Source organism: Coccomyxa subellipsoidea (assembly GCF_000258705.1).
Source record: "Coccomyxa subellipsoidea C-169, whole genome shotgun sequence".
Lineage (NCBI taxonomy): Eukaryota > Viridiplantae > Chlorophyta > Trebouxiophyceae > Coccomyxaceae > Coccomyxa > Coccomyxa subellipsoidea.
This window is the reverse complement of record NW_005178028.1, coordinates 609,931-633,498: the sequence shown is the minus strand read 5'-3', so window position 1 is coordinate 633,498 and position 23,568 is coordinate 609,931. Positions and strand designations below refer to the sequence as shown.

The window sequence follows — 23,568 nt, the reverse complement described above, 5'->3', positions numbered from 1 at the left end:
TCTGAAGGCATATAGTTGACCTGAGTTCCGGCGCCGCACTAAGTGGCAGTGAACGTAATTACAGTGAACGTTATAACGCCACGGTGGCCGCCGCAGCACCGCCTCGGCGGGTCTGCGAGTGCGGCCGGGCCATGGGCTTCTGGCACGGGTGCACACAGTGTGCAAGCGTGCCAGTACATACAAGGTGTACCCTGCAACCATGCATCAAGCCCACTTCCAATTTGCCACCAACTTTGCGGAAGAAGAGGTCCCCCCGGTGATCACGCTGCCCCGCAGCTTCCGGTCATCCGGGTCCTCCCCACACGTGAACCTGGAGTGACCATTGGAATGGCTTGGTGCCCACACCGACACCACATCGGATTTACAAGCTGTTCTTGATATCTTGACATAGTATAAAGCTCGCAATAAGTACTAGAGGATCGCCCAGAAGTCTGATCGCTATTCCCAGCAAGCAGCCGCCGGTACATCCTGTACCCAGCTCCCGCAAACCAGGACGAGCCGTATCTGCCCCGATAACGTATTCTAATTGTGAATGCTTGCGCGTCAAAACAAAAAGTAATGGCTCCGGGAGGTTTGCACGGCGTACAGAGCGCTGTATCGATGAAAAGTTTAGGTGAGATAACTGCATTCCCGCTCTGGAGGACAAATATTGCGGAAACGTCCTGATCGATGTGTATTACAGTGAGAACATCTTATGACTTCACTGTTGGTTGCCTACTTGCAAGGAAGGGTAGCAGCAGACGCACGCCTGCCTTTCGATAGTTATATTGCTGTGCATGTGCATGTGCTCCCAGAGGCTTGTGAGCGATATGCGTTGAATCTTACGATACACCCGTGCACAGTGATCCCTGTACAAGTATAGGGTGCTGCAGTAGAGGATATTCGGGCTGCCTGCCAATATTACGCCAAAGTGCTAAATATATACAAAATGTGTGGCTCTTGAACAGGAGACTTGAGCGTGGCAGAGAAGTTCCTGGACGACTCAGAAAGATTGTATGGGGAACCCCACCCCACGCGCTTCTGCGTCCGCTCTGCCCGCAGAATAGTTGTCAAGGTGCGGACTGGAAGCAGCTGTTGCTTACCTTGTACAGACAGCTGTAGGTTCTCATCACACAAAGCTGTACCCTCTGATCATACACAGTCGTAGCTTGTCAACCACAAGCCCCACCAGTCCTTGCACATTTGCTTTTCCTCAGTGGCTGCTTATGTTCCTGTCCATGAGCCTGTCTGATTGTGTCAGAGGCACCATGTGAGGAGAGGCTGCGCTGAGAGTTCTCAAAATGTCTGGTTGCAATGGGTGTTGGCATCTGTTGCCTTGTGGAGATTGAGGGGGCCAGCCCCTTAGCCCCCCACTGCCAGGAGCGGACTGTGGGGAGGGGCAATAAGAAACACTTTGCCTCACTGAAAATTAAGGGTGTGATCTTCGTAGGTGGGAACAGCGGTGGTGACCAGGCAAGACAAGCGGCTGGCAGTGGGGAGGCTGGGTGCCTTGGTGGAGCAGATTGAGGCACTGGTCTCCAAAGACCTTCAAGTCATCCTGGTATACACCCCTTACAGACTTGAGTGGTGCATCAAATCACAGTTGTCTGGCACAGAAATCACAAGCGATCCCTGTAGGGAATGCCCTTGTAGGAATATTCTGTGTTGCATGATTTGTTGGGTGAAATTGACATGGCCTGGGCTCGGCATGGCATGCAAGCAAGGTGCTGAAGAGGGTGCTTTTCTGTGTTGCTCAGGTGACCAGTGGAGCAGTGACAGTGGGCAGGCAGAAACTGTTCCACCAGCATGTGCTCAACAGCAGTCCCCTCAAGATGCAGATCAACTCGGGATCCCCCACCACCTCTATCTGCAGTGAGTCGCTGCTCGCTGCAGATAGCTCCCTTCGTACATTCCCCCCCTCTTCCATGTCTGCCATGTGCCCAACATGCGCACGACCCTTTTTTGTCCTCAAGTGCCCGCCCTGCCGCATTTCCAGGCAGCCTCTAGGACAAGCAAGGTGCGGAAATAGCACTCGCAGGGTGTCAGGAGTGCATTTAATTTGATCTATGGCGCTTCCTTTTCAACTTAGGTGGCCTCGCTTCTTTTTCCTTTTGTCAGCGGCTCTCTGACACGCTGCATGAAAGAACAACTTTGCATTACCAGGGGTGCAAGGCTCTCTCAAGTTTTGTAGGGGTAGAAGCCAGCATCAAGGCATTATAAGCTGGTTGAGGAGTGTCACTTATGCAAAGTGAGGAGGGATTCAATGCAACAGGCTCTGAGCAATAATTTAATGCTGTGCAGATCGTGCGGCCGCATCGGCGGGACAGAGCGGGCTCATGGCTCTGTACGACACACTCTTTGCCATGATGGATCTGCAGGCAAGCCAGCCAAACTCGTGTCACACCACTTTGGTTCGATGTAGGCATGCAGGACAAGAGACGTGTGTCCAGAGCTCAGCGCACCAGTGATGTTTCATGCATGTCTCATGGGAATGTCGGCCTTCATTCAATGATGGAGTTAGCTTTGCTGGACAGTAAGGTCCTGGCATTGCTCCACTACCGCCGCGGGTTTCCTGAAACAGAGCGCGCTTCTCAGCTGGCATCAAAATTATCTATAAATATAAATGCATATCTATAAATACAAATACAAGTGCAAAAGACAGTGTACAGAGATACTTGGATTGGCGCTGCAGGCGAGTCAGCTGCTGGTGACGCCGCGGGACTTCCGGGACGAGAACTTCAAGATCAATCTGCGAGAGACGACCGAGGAGCTTCTGTCGGTCGCGCGCGTGATCCCCGTCTTTAATGAGAATGATGCCATCTCCGACCGCAGCAAGGACGTGGTGGGTTCTACTTATCTGTCCCCTCTCTTCCCAGTTTTGATGCCCCTGGACCCTGGCATCTGGAAGAGCTTAGATTAGCCTGTGGCATGCATCAAGACAGGGATTCAAAAGACTTGGAGTGCCAGGAACATGCGGGTGTTGCAAGACATGGGCTACGCAGATTGGGAGAGACTTGATCCCCCGCATCCATTTACCTTGCCAAACCAGAGAGTGTGAACACCCGGGGAATCTTGACATGTTAAGCTCACCGTGTGCATGCACTGTATGCCTGCATCTTGCACGGTATTTGGGTGAGGACAAACGCCCCGGGCAGCTTGGCCAATATTTAAAAAGCAGCGTTCCAACCTTAATTCGTTTTTAAGATGCTTCTTCCATGCTGCATGGTCGATCAGGCAGTGCCTTGCCACAGTGGTGAAGTTGAGGGCCAAAGAGTAACCAACAGGTGGCCCACATTGTCACTTACTGCACCTTGTGTTGCAGAACGCTTGCCATTTTTCATGTGCCATGTTGTAGCTCAGAGACGGCGAAATGGGGCACCGAGAAACGACGTGTCTGCGCAGGATGGAAACAGTGGTTTCCAAGACAATGACAGCCTGGCCAAGGAACTCGCCAAGGAGCTTGATGCAGACCTCCTCGTGCTGCTCACCAATGTAGATGGCCTACTGGACGGCCCGCCAAAGGATCGAAGCTCCAAGTGAGCCCCCTTTTTGCATCGCACCCCATGTGTCTTCTGGAGCCCGGTTCTGTCTCTGAGTTTGCCCTGCTCCTGGGACTGCCAATCACTGCATGCCAGGAGGGGCCCTGTTGTGGCGCATTCTCCTACCTTATAGCCCGGCTTGCACCATCAATGACCACCCTGCTCGAGCATCTGTGTGTGTTCTACCTAAAAAGACATGCCTTGCCTGTATTTGTCAATCCTGCTGTCGCATGCAAAATTTGAAACGGTGACTTTTGCCGGAGTCGCAAAGCGGCTCGTTAAGAAGATGACTAAGCAGTGAGGCATGTGCGCAGGGTGATCCACACCTTCAACCCGGCGATCATGGAACACTTCCAGTTCAGCGGCGCGTCGACCGTTGGCCGGGGGGGCATGGAGGCCAAGGTTGCATCTGCATGGGACGCAGCGCAGGCCGGAGTTACCACCGTCATCGCCAATGGCAAGGAGCCCAACGTGCTCCTGCGGGTGAGGCTTTACATTCCTTTGAATACCACTACCCTGTTCCCGAGGGGAAGGGTTCTCTATAGTTGTGTTTCTCTGCTGCCGGGCTCATATCCTTGTCCTGTGCTCTGCCTACTATGAGTATGTATTGAACTATTTGGAGACTGTCTGGGTATTCCAGAGGGTGCCAAGGCTGATTGCCTATGAAACATTTGCTACTTTGCGGAAGCTTGCCGCACACTAATCTTCATACCGACTTTCATGTTGCCGCGTGCAATGCTTCAATGTGCCGAGTTTTCGGATAGGTACAGCAGGTGGAGCATGGCCTTGTTGCAAGAGAAGGAGAAGAATAGCAGAAGCCTGAACAAGGGGGGGTTTGAGCAGACGTGGCGCCTGTCATGGGCTGGCATGTGCTCATGGCGCGCTTGGCATGTGGGGGCAGGTGATGGAAGGGATGCAGGAGGGAACGCTGTTCAACAGGGAGGCAGTGGAGGCGGAGGATGCCGCCTCGCGCGCCACCAGCACGGCCGGCTCCGATGATGGCGGCGACTCGGCCGACACCGCTCGCGACTGCGCCACCGCCGCCCGCACCGCCTCCCGCAAGCTCCAATCGCTGCCCACAGAGGTGCGCTGCACCTGCCGGCACCTGCTGGCTGTACGCCTCGTGCATAATCAGATGTGTGCGCTTTGATGTCAAGCAGGAGCATGCTGTGGTGGGCAGGCGTTCTTGCAAGCCCGATGTGGCTGGGCCGCAAGCACCGGGCCGCCATTCTGCCTGTCAGGACATCCCCCACGCCTTTGTTGGATGTTTGAGTTTGCTGGTGAATTGGGTTGCATGCCTGAAGCAACTGGGACTGCCTCGATGACTGCCTCTTGAGCATGAGGACAGTAGCCAGCAGCAAGTATGCAGCGAGCTGGTTGTGTTTAGAAAGTAAGCGATGTGGGTACGAGACTCTTTGCGACTCTTTGCTGAGACTCATTGCGCGCGCCCTGGCTGCGCGCGCATGGGACAATTCACATCCAGAAACGAGCAAGAACGGGGTCCAGTGTTTACATTCACAGCGAGTGTTCTTACCCCTGTTGTGCCGGCTTTGCGCAGACGCGGGTGAGGATACTGCGCAAGATAGCAGACGACCTGCAGAGCAACGAGCAGCTGATCATAGAGCGCAACATGCGCGACGTGGCGGCGGCCGAGCGCAAGAAGGTCGACGCCACGCTGCTGCAGCGCCTGCGCCTCAAGCCGGCCAAGATCCGCACGCTGGTGCAGGGAATCCGTGCCATCGCTGACCAGGACGAGCCCCTGCGCAAGGCAAGCCCGCTTCCTACTCTCGGCGCATATTTGAGCCTGTTAGTAACTTGTGCAGTACATCTTGGTGGCGTTGTAGGACTTAGAGCAAGCCAGTCGTGCCATCATGTGTGCCAGGATGGGGTTTTTCCGGTCCAGTGTAAGCGCTATTGTAACATGTGTCTGCACTGTAACATTCACCCTGAGCCTAGTTGGCCCCTACTGGCATGCAGTACATGTTGACCTCCTGCTGGCTTTTAGCAGGCTGTTCCACACTCGAATTGAGCGTTGCAGCAGGCTTCGTCCATCTTGGGATAGGTCGCGCATGCCGCACAATGACCGCCTCGCTTGTTTCACATGTCTTGGTTGACGTGGCTTGCTGGTTTTGTGTGCGCAGGTGCAGAGCCGGATGGAGATCGCAGAGGGGCTGACGCTGGAGAAGATGACTACGCCCATCGGCGTGCTGCTGATCATCTTTGAGGCGCGGCCCGACGCTCTGCCGCAGATCGCCTCCCTCGCCATCCGCTCCGGCAACGGCCTCCTGCTCAAGGCACGCCGCCCATATATAGACGGCCTACATGCATGCTGCAACAGCCTCTTGCAGCCTGTTCTCAGATCTCCCCTGTGGCTCCTGCAATTGTCACTGTTGGCAAACGGCTGCACTGTTTGTTCTGCAGTTCATGCCAGCCAACTGGCAATCTTGGACTGTAAATGGTGCGTCCGCTAGCTTACAGTGGTTCTCGCAGCTGTGACATCTGGCAATGATGGCTTTAGCATGCGCTGTTTCTGTGGTCAGATCTCTTCACGCAGGTGCGTGTGACACGGTTGAAATTGGGTAGAAATGTGGGCACTCTTCACATATGTCATGAATGCTTGTAGTCAAGATGGGCTTGTATGTGCGCAGGGCGGCAGCGAGGCAAAGCACAGCAACGAGCTGCTGCACCGCATCATCAGCGAGGCTGTGGAGGCTGTGGCGCCCGAGGTGGGGCCGGGGCTGGTCTCGCTCATCAACACGCGTGACGAGATCCGCGACCTGCTCAAGCTCGATGATGTCATCGATCTGGTGCGCGCTGATGTCATCCACCCGGACCCCTGCACCTTTTGATCTTCCAAGCCCCACAGATCATGTTCAACAGAAGGAGGGGATGATGCATGGAACCCCCTGGAGATGGCTCTCACTCTGCCAGTCAAGCCCATTGCTTTCTTTGAAGAACACGCTGCCCATGGCCTTCGAGAAACACTTGTCAGACTTGGCCTGGGCTGAGAACATGCCTGCATGCCAGCATCATCAGGAGCGCGTCTCTTGTTTTGCTTCTAGATGCGTACACCCATTCTGCAGCGAGGGGGCTGACCGTGAGGCGATGACTGACCTTCAGGTGATCCCCCGGGGAGGCAACGCGCTGGTGACGAGCATCAAGCAGAACACCAAGATCCCGGTCATGGGCCACGCGGACGGCATCTGCCACATCTACATCGACGAAGCGGCCGACATCGACGAGGCATGCAGGGTTGTGGTGGACGCCAAGGTTGACTACCCGGCTGCATGCAACGCTGTGGAGAAGGTCCTCGTGCACGAGTCCCTCTTCGGGCCCAAGCTCTACCAGCTGCAGGTGTGCAGGCGCCCTTGTCAGTCAGTCTGTCTGTCCAATCAGTCACTCGGTTAGTCAGGTGGTAAGTCAGCCAGTCATCAGTGCTGCGGAAACTGAACACACAGTCATGCAGGAAGGTAACAGTAGGAGAGGAGAAATATGTGAAGGCATGCAGTAATCGGCATCCAGCAAATACAAAGTATAATACCCAAATGTGCCAGTCAGTTAGATGCAAAGTTAGATTGTTTGCAGCCAATTATTTGAGCTGACTCAATGCTTGGCTTGATTTTCTCCTGTGAAGAAAGCGCTGTGAAATTATTCTTAGAGGTGCCTGTGAGCCTGAGAGCAGCAGGGATGCTGCAGCTGGGAATCTTTATTAGTTCTGTGATTTACTCAATTTCTCTAGAAGAAGCCATGAATATTCGTCTAGCTTCATCCGCAGCATTCTTTTGGTTCCAGACGCTCACAGGCCCTTTGGAATGTTTCAGTCTGCACTGACCAATCTTGTGGCGCTATGCAAGGCGGCTACATCAGTGGTTGCTTGTTCAAGCTCAGCACAGAAGTTCACTTTTTTCTTTGTGCCTTTGCGCCAGGTGGCGCTGCACGAGGCAGGAGTCTCGGTGCTGGGCGGCGAGCGCGCGGTGAAGCAGATGGGCCTCGACGCGGCGCCGGCGGCCAAGCACGAGTACGGATCGCTGGCGCTCACGCTGGAGTTGGTGTCCAGCATGGACGAGGCCATCTCGCACATCCACGCCCACGGCTCCGGCCACACCGAGGCAATCATCACCGGTGCGCATGCTTCCTTTCAGACTCATATCTTCTCGAATGCCTCTTTGTAGCCAGCCAGCTTGCCTGACTGTAAATTCATGTTTTGTTCATCCATCTAGCTACATCAAGACAGGGGCTGGCCAATGATCTTTAATAAAGATACTTGATTTGGACCGACTGGCAATGAGGGCGCGCACTTGCTGAGTCCTGTTGCCTGCAGGGTCGTGAGTGTGTCTTATCAGGGATGGTCTTCATGCATGTTGCTTGGTAATGGCGATAACAGCAGAACATCTCAGAATGTGGTGTATCACGGACTGTAAAACTTTCTGAGGACAATTGCATCGCGCAGAGGACAAGGCGTCGGCGGAGGAGTTTCTGCGCAAGGTGGACAGCGCATGCGTCTTCCACAATGCATCCACGCGCTTCGCCGACGGCTTCCGCTTCGGTCTCGGCGCAGAGGTGGCGCCCTGCTCCTAGTTTCCACTGGGATTCTCTACCCTTATTGCAGCGTTACTAGTAGCGCAACAGCTGCCGGCATGCTCCACCGTATACCAAGCATGCGCCCCCAGTGCTTGTCTTTCTGGCGATTGGGATGCTTGCATTGGTTGCACATCACTGGTAGCTTCATCAAGCCTTCAACAGAGCTACCAGGAGGGAAATCGGCAGCTTTCTGAGGTCGGGAGTCTCTACCTCCAAAGAGATGTCCGCTTCTGCCGATTATAGCAAAGCTTTTTGGTGTACAGCATCGAGTCCAAGCCCGGACATGGGTCCTTGGTAAAGGCAATCAGTCTTTGCTTTTGCAGGCACCCTTGCTGCAGCCCCTCTCAATAAGCACCCACTGAGGCAGAAGTCTCCTCAACATCATCTGTTTGGGACTGCGTGCTGAAATGAGCTGCCTGGTTCACAGGAGCCTAGGATCCTGTATTTACTGCGCACTGAATGAAGCTGCCTGGCGGCAGGTGGGCATCAGCACGGGGCGGATACATGCGCGCGGGCCGGTGGGAGTCGAAGGTCTGCTCACCTCCAAGTGGGTGGCACGCGGCGCGGGGCACACCGTCGAGAAGGACGCCCACATCAAATACACGCACCGCCCGCTCCCCATCGCCCCCCAGCATCAGACCGCCGAGACGGCGGCCGCCGTCGCCGCCGCAGCTGCCGCCCCTGCGCCGGTGAAATCAGCCGCCGCAGCCGCAGCCGCCGCGCCGGCCGCGCACAATCGCTTGAATGGCATTGCTGCCTGAGCTTGTCTGCCCCAGCTACTGCTCCCAAGGCTCTTCTGCCGAGCAAGAGAGTGTGGCTTCGTGGGAGGGCGGTGATGAGCTTGCACGGTTCCAGGCAAGATGGGTGCTGCGTGAAGGGGGGGGTGCGGGGATGTGAGGGAGAGACGGCCCTTCTAGATGGTGTGACCGGCCGCACAGAAGGGGTGAATGGAAATATGCTGCCTATATCCGCCCCCAAGGCTCAAGTTCGGGGCGGGGAAGGCAGGGTCTAGGGGTGATAGGGGGTGGGTCCCCTCCCTGGGGATATGACCAGCCTTGATGTGCCGGTGTGGGCGGAGAGCATAATGATAAATCGCAAGATAATCTGAGATGGGCAAGCTGCCAAGGGAAGGGTTGAGTGTGCATTGTGGGAAGGAGCAGCTGCGCAGCATGTTTGAAGTTTCGGCACCCTGGGTTCAACACAGCTGACCAGATCGCCAGAGCTTCCCACCATTCTCCCACAGTTTGCTTCAGTGTGCAAGCTCATATCACAGCCATGATAGGTGAGCCATCACAGGGAATCGTGCGGGGAACATTCGGTGCATATTTTCCCGCTCCATGCTTTGGGTAGTAGGACTCTGCTTTTTGAGTGGCTTTTCATCTTTGGCCCTCACTCGCGCTAGTGGCCAGGCCTGCACCTCAAAAAATGAGGGGTGCACTGAGAGGTTGAACGTGCATTGCATCCTCTAGATGCAAAGTGGCTCAGCCGAGGGCCACCCTCCGGAGTATTCTATTTCTTTCTCTGGAATGTAGTTTTCTTGTGGCGCATGCTCGCGCATCTTTCCCGGATCATTCTGTCAGGCTGGGCCTGCCTAAGTGCAATCAAGATGGCCTCAAGTGCGATCAAGATGGCCTCATGTGTTTGGTGAGCTAGTTGAATAACGCACATCAGTGTCATGTGCCTGTCTGCACCTGTACTGTGCATTTATTTGGGTGTGAAGATGGAAGGCTCTCTACCCCACCATTTTTGAAACTTTGCAGTATCGCTTAGCTAGAGTGTGAGGAACTTAGCAGAGTGTTGCGTGAACATGTCTAGAGAATACATCCATGTTTGTTGGCAGGAGTGATGACTTTGAATAGACAAGTAGCAAGACGAAATTATCCTAGAACATGGTGGGCAGGCAACAGAATTCAAGTGATTGGCAGCATCCTGAGCTTTCTGCATAAATTGTGATTGCATGTGAATATGCGCGTTGCTGAAGTAATTAATAATTAATTTCACACAGATACTTGTGGTGTTGTGGAGCTGTGCCGTTGCTCACGATACATGTGTGATGCATCTGCCACCATTTTGTAACACATTATTTCGTTTCAAGGATGAAGGCTCAAATTGTGATCTTCTTGAAAGCTTGTCAGTGTTTTAATGGCACTCGGCACGATTGTCACTACAAGAAGCTGCTTTCCGGCATCCGAAACGTCTAAAAAATGAATTCAAATGCATTAATGGAGTATTGTAGCTAGCTAGATCTAGAACTCCATCTGGCGAAATGACTGCCCTACTCATATATCTATCCAATACTATTGCTACGCGGTAGATACACTTTAATGCCATGAGTACGTCGCACATCATGCATGAAAGAATACTCAATAGTTCTCCTATCCTGTCTACCAACTAAAGTAAAAAAATACTTTCATTCCAGTGCTTTTATCCACCGCACTTGCATGCAGCCCTCAAGGGCCTCCTGCTACCGCCCAGAAGGCGGAACCAACACTGTGCTGGTCTGAAGCAAGGCGAAAGCCTTGTGTTGATCGAGCCATGACTGGACATGCATGCGTCTATTAGCGCTGCATATGCGTCTATTAGCGCTGAACTGCCTTGACAAGGCTTCTCCTGGGCGGCGCGCACAGAGTCTTCTGCCGGCATATCCCAATTTCTGATCTTGAAAGGACGCCAGCACAGGCAGCATGCAGAGCACAATAGTGACCGCGCTGCCCGCCAGTAACCGCCACGACTGGAGTCAAACGAGAGTCTGTTTGAAGAGTGCTGTCATTTGAATTCCGGCTGATTGCAGTGCCTGCCACTATCTCTGGCATTATACAGAAGGGGTGATCAAAGAAATCAGCTGTGTGCATTGTTGGTGCGCATTCAATACAATGCGCGTATCCAGAAGAAGAGTCCGCGAATCAATGCGCGCGGTTCTCTTTGATGTCCTGCCCCTGGTCAGCAGGGTTGTAGGTGTTGAAGGGTCCGGTGCTAGGGACGGCTGGGGTTGAGTCTGCGCAGCAGGAACAGGAAAACATGCTGTTTGTATAGTTGGTGGGCTGCAACCAACTGCGCTCTCAGTAATCCAGCTGCGCTCTCAGTAAAATGACATGCGGACAGATATCTAAAATTTACTTAACTAAACTACTAAACTAAAATAAAAAGTTAGTAAAGAAAATTAGTAAAAAACAGTGAAATCAGTAAAAAAACATGCGGCAGACAAATAGCCTCATCACAGCAGTTGGCAACGAGTGGACCTGCACGAGATGAGCTCTGCACAATTGCAACAGTCAAAATTCGCATGAGGGGTCCCAACTTCGCGCACAGCTCTTTGCAGCCATGCTTCAAGCAGCTGGCTGTTGAGCTCCTCTGGCAGATGCACACAACATCCTCCAAGCATCCCTCTATGCCACACACCAATGGCTTGCATGCAGAAATGACTGATCATCAGTAAAGGGGTCAGCTCACCTGTCAAGGCAGACAGGGGGGCGCCCTCAGAGCCCTGCTCTGCTTGCACGGGGAGCACAGCCTCGAAAGGGTCCGCCGCCTGAAGCTGCTGGAAGCCGAGCGAGTCCTTCCTCAGGCCCACCAGGTCCCCAATGATCCTCTGCAGCTTGCCGGGCGCCTTTGTGACCGGTGGCTCAACCACAGGCGGCTGCAGCACGCCCTGCGCAGAAGATCAGGGCATCATGGGAAATGTCACTGGTTGCTGGGTAAGATGTACATCGGTGTAGGTGCATAGACCACCAGACCCCATGCAGGGACAGCCTCATGAGAATTCTGAAGACTACCAAGGCCTCAGGGGCTGCTTTTTGATGGCACATGATAGCCTCCCGCCCATGGCCATCAACATTGAAGAAGCAGAGCTGAGTATAATAAGCAGGCGCAGACCACAAAGGGTTTGGCACATGCATCACAAGCTGCACTACGAAGGCATATAGGCTGCGTGCATGTGCGGGCGATGTGCGCGCACCTGCTTGTTGGTGCAGGAGGGGTCGCGGAATATGTAGATGGGGTCTGTCACCACCGCCTGAGCCCCATCCTGGCCGTCCTGGTTGCGCAGCCAGTGCCTGCACACATGGCACACCATTTGACATGACATGCATGGTTTCAAACCATGCAGCGACAAGCCGAGACATGCCTTTTTGACTCTTATGTTCGGAGGCTTATTTTCATGCATGTATACAATAATGCATACTATACGGCCGCGGCTGGCGGGGGCGGTATAAGTACTGAGCACCGTGCCCACGGTTCATTGGGTGTTGCTAGGATCTGGCGAGTCCAACAAGGGGTAAGAAGCCTTTAATTGCAGCTTGTCTGCAGGACATACCAAGTCTTTTGGCAGGAAATTAGTGTAATAATAATAGTTATAATAATACAGTCATGCCGGCAGTGTGTCTGAATGCAACCTTAGAGGCACTGTCACAAAGCCTGCCAGTAAGAACATGCAAGAGGAAATCATTGGCACTGAGAGCAAATATGGTATGGTGGGCTGTTCAAAATAGATCACTAGAGATTATGGAGATGCCTGCAGGTTGAAGGTTGGCAATTGGCGGAGGAAGAGGCTGCGCACCAGAGGGCGTGGGTGGCGTTGAGGACATCCAGAGTGCCGTGGCCGAAGGATGACTCGCGGTAGGCGCTCCACGGGGGCTGCTCCGCCCAGCAGTAACCGCGCGGGTTCGCCGCCCGCTGCTGCGCCGTCGCACCCGTCGAGTTGCCAGTGCCCTGCGCGCAGACCAGCACCGTTGCTCTGGAGCTCTTGGAACTGTTGCTCGCAAGTATATCTCATGGTATGATTTAGAGTGCCCTGCCCCTTGCTGGCATTGAGTAGAATTTTAATTTTTGTTGTTGCGCAAGATGAAAAGTCCTTCACATCTACGCTCTGACGCCATCTTGCAAGACAAGGATTGTCTGGTGGCGGCATGACTCAAGTAATCCGGGGTGCAAATTCAGTGTCAAGCATGCAGGTCCTGGAAACTTCCAGGACGTCGTATATCGTGAGGTCCGCCCTTCGAGACATGAGGCATCCTCCATACTCTTCCCTCCCAAGACTACTGGGAGCAGCATTTGGGAAGAAGTTATATCAAGGGTTGCCACAGCAGATAATTATCTACAAAGCAAACTGCAAGTGGGGCAGCTCACCTGATAGGTGGGCGACAGCTGGTAGTAGTACCAGGGGTCGAAAGTCGAGTTGAGGGGGAGATTGCGGTTGGAGTTGCCGTCCAGGGGAGTCATGCCGGTGGGGCGGAATGCGCGGGGGTTGGTGGAGTTGATGCGCGCCGCGTCGTTGACCGCCGGGTTAGTCGAGCGGGTGGGGCAGCCGTTGAGCGTGTCCTGGTACACTGCACATCGCCACACAATTCTGTTGATTGCCAGTGATGCTTCAGGAAGCTCTGTAAACACAGACGGGCTCCTGAACATAGGCTTGCTGCGCACAGGCAAACCAACATATTCAAGACTCTTGCGGCAGCTGTGCGACAAAACTGAGCTCTGAGCGCATGGCCTTCTGAGGGCTGCTGAGACCTGCCCACCAGCTCACCATGTGCTGCCATGCTCAACATCTGCAATCATGCTGAATTAGACAATATTTCTAGGCTATACATCCTGTTGGATGTTTTTTCCATAGTAGATTGCACATCTACCGGCATGCGAGTCTGGTGATGGTTGCTTTCATACGAATGGAGTAGACATGGTGTAGAGGACTTCGGATCGATTCCCTGCTCTTGGGGAGAACAGAGGGGCAGCGCACGGTGGGCCAGGGGGTCTGCGCCGTTGGAGCTGGCGAGGTAGTTGAGGCCGGAGAGGCCCTCCTGGTTGCCGCCATCGCCGATGGTGATGTGCACCAGACCACACTTGTTCAGCTTGTAGTCATACACCGGATTTATCCTGCACAAGAACAGCACCAGATCACCCTTGATTGGGCTATTAGGACAGTGTCAATGTAGTGATACTCAGCGTGATTTGTCCTCCTCCTTCTTCCTCCTCTTCTAGAAATAAAAGTGTTATCTCTCCTCGATCCCAACAGCTCTGGAGGCATCTGCATGTGCTGTTCAACAGCAGCTCTTGAGTGCATGCATGCAGAGCAATGCATGCATGCGTGCCAATGCATGGGCTGCCGTCATGTGCAAGATTGAGATTTGCAGAGCACATACGCATGGTGAGCTCACCTCTCATAGGAGTGCACATGACCTGCACATTCACACATGCACCGTCAGTCCAAAGCATGGTCTAAGATCAACCATGAATCTTGTTATCTGCCAATCTGCAAGGGGTCTGCAATGCCCTCTGCATGCCTGGAACTGAAGCAGCAGCAGCAGCCGCAACAGCATGTGACAGCCAGCAATGCTGGGCAGCTTTTGCATGAGCCTCATCTTCCAGTATCGCGATGCACAATGTCTTTGCCGGGCCGTAAGCCATGCAACGTTTCATGCGTAAACACATCTGTCAGGCAGACAAGCGCCACAAGTGTGCACCGTTGAAGAAGACATCCACTCCGAACTGGTACAGCAGGGGCTCCATGGAAAGCCGCATCTGCTCAAACTCCTTGAAGGACGTGTCGGTCGTGTACCAGGGGTGGTGTGTGCTCGCAGTCACCCTGCAGCAGCAGACATGACATGAGCTCACCTAAGTGCCTTTGTACCGTTTTTGCCATCTCAAAACCAATTTTTTTTGAGAGCCATGTTTGTAAAGTCTCTGTTGAGCCGTTGTTGCTTGCCACATGCAGCAGACCTTGTCCAATGAATATGCATCCATAAGTTGACTCGCCATAATTGAGGTGCTTCAATATATGCCCTGCTGCACCACGCTTGGTGTCTGCAGCAAGCCACTATGGAGCAACCGCACAGAACAGAGCAGGGCCTTTGAAACTTTCTCGTTGAAATGCTAGCCTCTGTGGGTGAGTCCCTTCTTGCTGGAGCCAAGCACGAGTCACCAGGGGGTCTTGGTGCGGTCGATGCTGCGCAGGTCGTTGAGGAGCCAGTTGTACTGGGCAGAACCCACGGTGTAGTCAGCATATGAGGACAGGAAGATGTTGTGCACTGGGCCCACGTCCACCTGCGCGCATGAGCCGGCACATGTTCACAGGGGTGGAGAACAATATAATTTCCCTTTAAGACCTTACTCTGTCCCAAAATTTGTGATGCAAATTGCTACTTGAGCAGAGTTGTCAACAAAATAGCAGGAAGCAGGGAGCGAGCAGCTGCTGCTTTCCTCCTATGTGCATAAGTGAGAGCACAGATTATAAGTGATGTCGGAGGATATTGAAGAGCAAGGCTGCCTTTCAAATATGGATTTGAATCAGGCAGAGTGGAAACTCACCGAGTAGTATTGGAAGCTCCGGGAGCTGCTGGAACGAGCAGCATTCTGCGCAGCACCAACACATATTGCTCAGATGCAAAAGTTAAGATTATTATCTGAGGGTGCTGGTGATGTATATCACGCACAGATCAGTACCTCAAACATTAAAAACCTTATTTCCTCATTCGCATGCACTTTGCAGGTTGTTCAGGAGCTCACCTTGAAGCGGGACTCATAGGAGACCAGGAAGTTAGTCAGCACACCATTCTGCTGCTCGATCTCGTGGTTGCCTGCATACACACACCTCCCCTCTTTGCTCCTTAGCTCTTGCAAGGGCCCATTCTCATTGTTGCTCACTGATCCAATGACTCTTTCTTCAACGAGAGATCCATGGCTTAATAGTGCACCCCCAAGACCGCATTTGCTGAGCTGACTGCATATAAGAAATTACTGACAGCTTAAGCAGCTTTCACATTTGCTCTTAGGGTTAAAAGGTATGCAAGATATAGCCAAGACGAGGGAGGTGCATCACCAATGGTTGCCATCATGGGCACAGTGGCAACTAGGGGCTCGATGAGGCGCAGCCATGCATCCCAGACCGGCTGGAAGGTCTTGGATGTGAACCCCTCGTTGCCATTGTAGATCCAAACGCCGTCTGCGCTCTGAAAGTACTTGCCATTCGTATCCCTGTCATCTGAAAACCCACATGACCTGGCCGTCAGGATCAGGTGTGTGAATCTAATGAGTGACAACGGCTCTTCTGTTCCTGTGATAGGCATGCAATGCACATGCGGCAATGTCTGAGCGGCCAATTTACTGTGCCGCTTGAGCAAGCCTGAGGCTTGAAGCGTGCTTAGATGCGCAAGAGATTAATGGGTCCCGATACAAGCATGGCATGGCAAGGGCTGAACTCATGTGCACACGTGGCCGAGTTTTGGCACGTAGAGAAGAAGTCAGGAAGATAGAGGGACCGAGTTAAAGACAGGTTACCAGCGTAGGAGAGGTCGCCGATGTTGAGCAGCGCTGTGGCGGAAGGCGACTGCTCCAGTGACCGCTGCAGGTGGTACAGCGTGGTCGTGCTGCGCCAAAACAGGCAACGCTCAGGCCTGGCTTCAAATCGGCTACAGTGTATGACTAATCCTGCATGACTAATCCACATATGGCCCCCGGCAAGGCTGGTGCATGCCATGCAGCAGCTGAGGGCTTATGGGTGATGTATTTTGAGGTCAGCTTTGCGATACCTGTTTAGGGAGAGGCCCCAGTCAGCCACCAGCAGCAGCCTCTGGGGGAACGTGGCACCTGCGCGCACATGCCGAAATCCCTAACGAGCCTCTAGAACCGCCAACTGATTTGGGTCCTATATAGGATGATGGGCACGGCAAATTATTCGGATGGAACTGGGCACCGGTCTGAGCATGTCCATAAAAATGGTGCACATGTCGTTTTGGTTGAAATGTAGAAGGAGGGAGCAGCGGGCGCACCCTTGGCTGGCACGCAGGTGAAGTTGTAGATCTGGCTGAAGGTGACACCGTCACCGACGCGGTAGTAGTAACTGCAAACAGAAAAACACTGCATTGGTTGCTTCTTGCGACCTGAAGAGAAAGGCTGATCATTTCCAAAAAGGCAATATAGGGCGCCCTCTGTTCATGCCACAGTGAGTGGCCGGAAAGTGGAAAAGCAAGAGCACTGGAGCTTCTCAGCAATTCAGTTTCAGAATCTGGTCCTTTAATTTGACAGAGCATCAAGATGAAGGGTCATGGCATCTAGGCGCAGGATATGGGGGTGGGTTGCAGGGCGTACTTCTTCCCAGGCACGAGGTCGCGCAGCTGCGTTGAGTGCAGGATGGGGGAGGTGTAGTTTGTGGCATTGGGCGTGGAGGCCAGTCCGGCCCTGTTGGGGTCAAAGTTGATGTAGATCTGGTCATACACCTGCACACACGAACGGCCACACCTCTCACTGAGCAGTCCTCTAGGGTCCACTTTGCAATGCACCGACTCTTTCATGTGAGAAAACACGGTCATTGGCAGAACACTTCAGCATGCAGATGAAGGCAGACAAGTTCTTGTGGGATTTGGTGTTTCTGCAGGGCTGGTGTTGAGAGGGCCCACCTCAGCATTGCCAGAGGCAATGAATTCCAGCTTGTCTTTGCTTAAGCCGTACTGCACGATGGATGCCACGCTGTTAGGGTTGTTGGGCTGCAGGTAGCCCGTGCCAATCTGGCAAGCACATGGGGTACCGTTAGAACTACCTCTTCAGCATTGCCGTATTTCCACAAGCCCCTTCAAGCCTCGTCCCAGAGCAGAGCTTTTGGACATGATTGCACCTTTGGTCATGCATTGAAAATGGGCATCACAGATTTGAACGATGGTAAATCGAGTGTGCACAGTAATGTTTGGTGAGTGGAGGTGATGCTGAGGCTAGGAGCGCTGCCAAGGATTACCTTGCTCTGGCCTGTAGCCCACATCACCCAGTAGGAGTTGGGGCCGGCAAGGGACAAATGGATCTGCATCAGAAGCGCATAAAAAGTCACTCCCTGCACTTCGTAATGACTGAAGGTGTAAGAGTTTGGCACTGTGGAAAGAGCAAAGGGTGGTGTAAGAATTTGCCACTTTGGCAAGAGCAAAGGATGCACGAGTAGTACACCAACATCTTCAGGTCACAACGGCATGCATTACAAGAGGAATTGTGCAACACCGCAGCAAAGGGAGCGGGGACATCACAAACCTGAGAGGGCTGGTTGCCTGTGTAGTTGTCTGCCACGCGGATGTCAATGGGCCCATAGTTGTTCAGGTTGTCAAACACCAGGTAGGTGGTCTGGGGCCGCAGGGATCTGTCAAAGGGGATGGTGATGGGTGCCTGCACAAGCAGTCAGTGGGCTAGATGAAGGTGGCCAATATCGACTTATCATTTTTATTGTAACATATGTTGAGCTGGAGACTCCTTCTGATGAAATTGAAATGTAGAGGATGCCTACGGTCAACCTGTAAGGGATTGGCACCCCAAGAGCGCAAGGGGATGGCCTCTGTACCTTGATGTTTGTTGTCAGGTCTTGTGCGTTCGCAAATGCAACGTTGAGCGCTACCAAGAGCGCCACAACGTGAGCGCGCATGCTGATCTGCTGCGCCTGCACGTTGCAGGCGGCATCTCAGTGGCAGCACATCTTAGAGTGTAAATACGCATGACGGCCCCTTAATCGCTTAGGGTCGCTTGCAATGACATCATACACCGTGCATAAGGACATTTGTTGCTCATGTGCATTTACAAGGTCATCAGTATGCCGGATTGCTCAACGCATGTAGGACCGATGCAGGACGGAGTCGAGAGGCATTGCAGGATTCTAGCAGGATGGTGAGGCCTTTCATTACTATCCTGTTATATATTTGCAAATATCGCTGGTCTGAGGTTCGAGTTCAAGACAGGGTCAGGACACCGTATTAAGGTCGCGCATGGTAAGTGTGCACCCTCACCTTCAGTGGCCTGCGATGCAGCGCTGTCTCCCTAACACCTCCTTTCGATGCCCAGTGATGGACAAAAGTCTGCTACGAAGGCGATGTGGGCAGCATCTTTATTTCATAAATTAAATTGGCGAATGTCTGGGGCATCTTTTGATGGATGCCGGTCCATGTCCCGTAATCTTTGCGAGCTTCTCGCATGCAGGAAGCTACCTGTACGGTTCGACAATCATTGGAGCGAAGTTTGCTTGCACTTTGGTGAGATTGAACGGCTGGACATCGGCAAAATAGTTAATCATGTGTCTTACTGAAGGATCTTCTGCATGGTTTGTGCAGAGTGTGCATTACAATCCCTCCATTACACATCTTCGATCGGCCCTTTGAATCCGTCAAAACTGAACGAGTTATCTTGAAATCTTGAAAAGATTACATTATCGTATTCTTATTGAATGCTCTCAAACTACAATCGGGCAGAGAGTCAGCGAATCGAATGCCAGAAAGAGTGGCACAGCTGCCTGAGACTCTCTGGCCAACCACCAAGGCTTTCGTGAGCTTGATAGACGGTCTGCACTCCTACACAGGGCTGCCATGGTGGGCGACACTGTCGCTGACTGCAGTTGGTGAGAACCTGACAGAGCACTTTCCCTTGCTGCACAAACACATCCGCCTGATCTGAGGACGCTCTGCACTGCGTGACAGGCGTACGAGCGGCCCTGCTGCCTGTGTCAGTTCAGCAGATGCGCGCATCAGCCGCGCTGTGGTCCACCTGGCGGCAGGCACAGCAGAGCGCAGCGCAGCGCTCTGCATCCCAACAGACCCACAGCAGCTTTGGTAGCAGGGCTCCTGGCCCCTATTCTAGTGCAGCCGCTAGCTCCCTTTCCAGTAAAACTCCCGGATTGACAAGACCTGCAGCAGCACAGGCAGAGGGAACACAGCTGCATGGAATGGCAGCACAGGCTGCTCTCAATCAGGCGCGCTTGCTCTCAGATCAGGACGCCCATGCAGCCGGCCCTTCAGGCAGCAGAAAAGTCGAAGGAGGCAGGCCGAAGCAGGAGGAAACCAGGCAGGCTAAAGGCGAGTCTGGAGGGGCTCACAGAGGGGGTGCATTGTGGGTGGATGCAGAGGGTGGTTCGGCTGCCAACAGGCAGCAGGATGACGAGGGGGATGATAAAGGGGCAGATGGGCAGGCCAAAAACAGAGGCGACAGCGCCGGGCTGCGGCAGATATCTGTGGCCGACACACTGGCGGAGTATTGGCGGCTGCGTGCCAGATCTGGCGCACCCCACCCTGCCTGGATTGTAGGCTCGCCTGCAATACAGGTTGAGACTTGTACACCAGCCAACCATTATTGAACATGCAATTCAACAGTACTGCAATTTGTCGTTGTTGTTATTTTACAGAGATTGAACATGCTCTCTTTGTCTGCTTGCATCGAAAAGGAAGGTCTCTCCTCTCAAAGAGAGCTGCCAGTTAAGCAGCCCAGACAAGCAGACCTTTTATTCATAAGGATGTATAGTATCATGGAATCTCAGGGAATTAAAGGCTGCATGCACCTCAGCGGCATGCGAACGCTGTAGTGAGTTGTGTACTGCCTGCACAGGCGACAGTGTTTGGTACCAGCGTGTTTGCAGCGCGTGCGATGGCGGCCTCAGATTGGCCAGGCTTTGCCAGCGGAGGCGCGCTGTGGTTCCCAGACCTCACCAAGGCGTCTGTTGTTATCCACTGGGGCCAGGTACCACCCTTTCAGTTAAGGGTCTAGCTTGGCTCAAACAAGCATGATTCCTTCTCTACAAATGCAGAAAAGCTTGCGAAGACGGGCTTGGGTTTTGAAGGCCAATCACATGATGGTGTCATGCACGCGCTGCGCTTCTGGCAGACGGCAAAATTTTGCAAATGCAGTGCTCATTGCGAGAACGTCATTTATGGATTGCATACAACAAGGTTTGCAAGGTGAATTCCATCAAGCTGTGGAGAAGAATGCTTTGACCAGCTGCTTTCTAGCATCGGCATGAGTATCACCAATGATCTCAAGGCAGGGTACAAGCGTCAATGTACTTATTTTTGGGAATATGGATATATTTCATGCAATGTGCTGTGCAGGATGCGCTGTCGACGGCTGTGGCATTCCCCTATGGCCAGCTGGGCGCAGTGCTACCCATCGCTGTGGCCCTGGCGCTCTTTGCCAACATCAACATGAGCTTTGGCCGGTCAGCGCCTGTCTCTCCCAGTGACCCCAAAGGTGCACCCTCCTCCTTGCAACGCCTCTCACCTGTTGCGCCCTAACGGATGCCCTGATGAAGTCTGGGCTGTGTCCAAACAGACAGATGCCACACCCACCTGGGGCATGCTTGTCCTTGCCCCTGTGGGCACCTGATCTGCAGCATCCCTGCCTTGCATATGAGTATAAGTCAGGAGGCTGCAAATGGAGGCAGCTGCTGCAGAATCTGTCCTGCTGCTCTCTGCGCAGTCACCTCTAGAACTTCAGCCTTGACATCGTGGATCAGGAGAGAAGACCTGTGCATTGAGGAAGCATGTCATAATTCCACGCGCCGCATGGTTTCCTGGCGCAGGCGAGGGAGCGGTGGCGGCGTATGTGATGGGGGCGGCCAGGGCGGTGCTGGAGTGGGTGACTGTGCCTGTGCTGGCCATAGCTCTGGGCCTACCACATGGCGCACTGGTCTACTGGCTCTCCTCCTCCACTTTCTCCCTGGGCCAGGTGCGCCAGCTTGCAGCACTTCATTCAAGACACCTGTTCAGACTGTCAGATGCATTTCAGGGCCCTCCAGGGGCGAGCGCTCAATATTTTTACTTGAAATGACCCAGTTGTGACATTGCTTGCAGCTGGCTGATGCATCGATTGTGCTCCTTATGGGCAGTCCAGTGTGTCTGAGGAGGCTTCATCATGTTGTAATCGCCCAAAAAGGAAACTTATCATTGTTGTATTATCAGGGTGGCGTCTGCCTCTCCATTGTCTGGGAATAGGGCGGCACCATATATTTATCGGTGTGTCTATTCTCCAGGGCGTTGCACTGCAGAGGCCGGAGATCCGCGAGCTGCTGGGGCTGCCCTCTCCACGAAGGAACTCAGAGCCTCTGAAGAGTTGGGGCGCTCAAAGTACGCCTGGGAGCACTTCAGCCCAACCTGACATCAGCCAGCTCTTCCTTCAGGTGCTCTTCTTCAATGTGCTAACTATGATTTTTCCTCTCTCATGCTAAGAATAATCTACCTGTCATCATATAGCGTGTATCAATTGGAGGCATGTGGCATGGGTTGGCTTACAGCCATGCAGGCGCTCAAGGCTAAATATAGGTTGTCTGCGCGTGGCAGGCTGCGGAGGCGCGGGCGAGGGGTGACGTGGCGGCTGCGCTGGCGTTGGTGGGGCGGATCCAGAGGGTGGACCCGACGCACCCACGCGCGCATTTTGCGGCCGCGCAGCTCCACGCAGAGCTGAAGCAGTGGGCGGAATCCGAAGCCGCCTATGTGTCCGCGACGTCATTGGAGACAGATCTTGCGCAACGCGCTCGTGCCTGGTTTGGCGCTGGTGAGCTTCCACCCTGTGCCATTCTCTCTGGGGAAGAATGTTGATCTCTTCTTGGCGTGTCGTGTCTGGATGAACGGCTGATGGTAGGGGTGGGATTGAATGGCGGTGCTGTGCTTGCTTGGATGCACCTGTGCAGCGCATCCCATGGAATGGGAGTGAGCTGCAGACATGTGGCATGCAGCAGTGCAGAAGCAGGAGGCCAGAGTCTTGCACATGCTCTTGAAGAGCCGTTTGCAAAATCGAAAGGTTCAGCAGCAGATACCCAAGGGGCTGACAGCTTTTTCTTGTGCAGGGGTGGCGCAGCATTCCCAGGGTGATCTTGATGCGGCGCTGCAGGCGTTTGCCAGGGCCTCTTCAGACGCCCTGGAAGCTGCCGACACCCTGAGCGCATCCCCATCTCCAAATTCAATGTCGAATTCCAGCAGCGCGCCTGATACGGCCGGGCCGGCTCCTGCTGACATGGCAGGTGCTGAGTCATCCGACGGTGATGACGTGGCAGAGCGAGTCATTCTGGCGCGCAGGACGGCAGTGAGGGCATTGCTGGCCCAGGCGGGCACTTTGAAGCAACTGGGCAGGCTGCCCGAGGCCCTGGAGGCTGCCCAAAGGGCAGTTGACTTTGATGAGAGCGTGCGGAGAGTGCATGTGGCACCTCTGGAAGCAGAGATTGCTGCTGCACGGACACAGCCATGAAGAATTGTCCAGTCGGGCTGATTACTATTTCCTGCACCCATTGGTGCCTGAGGAGGCAGCAAATCATTCGTTGAACACTCTACAGTACTGCAGCCTGCTTGTAAACATGCGTGTGTCATCAGCTGGAGAACGCTTCACCTACTTGCATGCACAAGACCACCATGCACCGGTGATGCTGCTCATGCAGTCATCACCCAAGATGGCATTTCTCGTGCCCAAGACATTCCATGTTCTAATAGCAGGCAAGCAATACGGTATGTCATGCGCTGTGCTCCATCATACCATGCAAATATACTGAAGGAGAACCTTCAGAAACAGTAAAAGACTTGAAGGGTACCCACAAACTGATCGCATCAGAACTTATTCCATATCCCCTACGTCATTGTACACTCTCAATATTCTACAACCTGTCTGAAAATTCGCTCTAGAGCTCTGCACAGGTGCATCGCCGATACATCTCGGCGACCTCTGCATTTTATTCCTCCACCACTCAGCAGACCGCTCAATC

The 23,568-nt window shown here is 53.6% G+C and overlaps 4 protein-coding genes across 4 annotated transcripts; 2 read left to right on the top strand and 2 right to left on the bottom strand.

The window, feature by feature from the left end:
• Positions 1-199: 199 nt before the first annotated feature.
• On the top strand, positions 200-8,860 carry COCSUDRAFT_37765 (pyrroline-5-carboxlyate synthetase; the record flags this gene model as incomplete). The annotated part of the gene is made up of 15 exons (XM_005644955.1): positions 200-304; positions 1,430-1,540; positions 1,737-1,800; positions 2,281-2,357; positions 2,672-2,821; positions 3,382-3,515; positions 3,833-4,001; positions 4,420-4,602; positions 5,077-5,286; positions 5,660-5,812; positions 6,167-6,325; positions 6,639-6,872; positions 7,445-7,640; positions 7,969-8,078; positions 8,579-8,860. 15 exons carry the CDS (start codon positions 200-202, stop codon positions 8,858-8,860), a joined length of 2,337 nt encoding a protein of 778 aa, XP_005645012.1.
• Positions 8,861-10,222: 1,362 nt separating this feature from the next.
• COCSUDRAFT_33979 (hypothetical protein) lies at positions 10,223-10,985 on the bottom strand. Its single transcript, XM_005644954.1, has one exon. The coding sequence runs from the start codon at positions 10,740-10,742 to the stop codon at positions 10,524-10,526; it is 219 nt and encodes a 72-aa protein (XP_005645011.1). The 5' UTR covers positions 10,743-10,985; the 3' UTR covers positions 10,223-10,523.
• A 17-nt stretch (positions 10,986-11,002) lies between these two features.
• COCSUDRAFT_48521 (Metallo-dependent phosphatase) lies at positions 11,003-18,486 on the bottom strand (the record flags this gene model as incomplete). The annotated part of the gene is made up of 20 exons (XM_005644953.1): positions 11,003-11,094; positions 11,550-11,748; positions 12,055-12,151; positions 12,655-12,806; positions 13,224-13,423; positions 13,831-13,967; positions 14,249-14,270; positions 14,555-14,676; positions 15,013-15,134; positions 15,399-15,443; positions 15,597-15,667; positions 15,910-16,071; positions 16,368-16,456; positions 16,619-16,676; positions 16,859-16,929; positions 17,178-17,305; positions 17,486-17,593; positions 17,818-17,880; positions 18,102-18,233; positions 18,406-18,486. 20 exons carry the CDS (start codon positions 18,484-18,486, stop codon positions 11,003-11,005), a joined length of 2,151 nt encoding a protein of 716 aa, XP_005645010.1.
• A 633-nt stretch (positions 18,487-19,119) lies between these two features.
• COCSUDRAFT_67376 (hypothetical protein) lies at positions 19,120-23,060 on the top strand (the record flags this gene model as incomplete). The annotated part of the gene is made up of 8 exons (XM_005644952.1): positions 19,120-19,449; positions 19,529-20,127; positions 20,430-20,561; positions 20,930-21,068; positions 21,400-21,545; positions 21,850-21,996; positions 22,157-22,370; positions 22,663-23,060. The coding sequence occupies exons 1-8, from the start codon at positions 19,320-19,322 to the stop codon at positions 23,058-23,060; spliced, it is 1,905 nt and encodes a 634-aa protein (XP_005645009.1). The 5' UTR covers positions 19,120-19,319.
• Between the last annotated feature and the right edge of the window lie 508 nt (positions 23,061-23,568).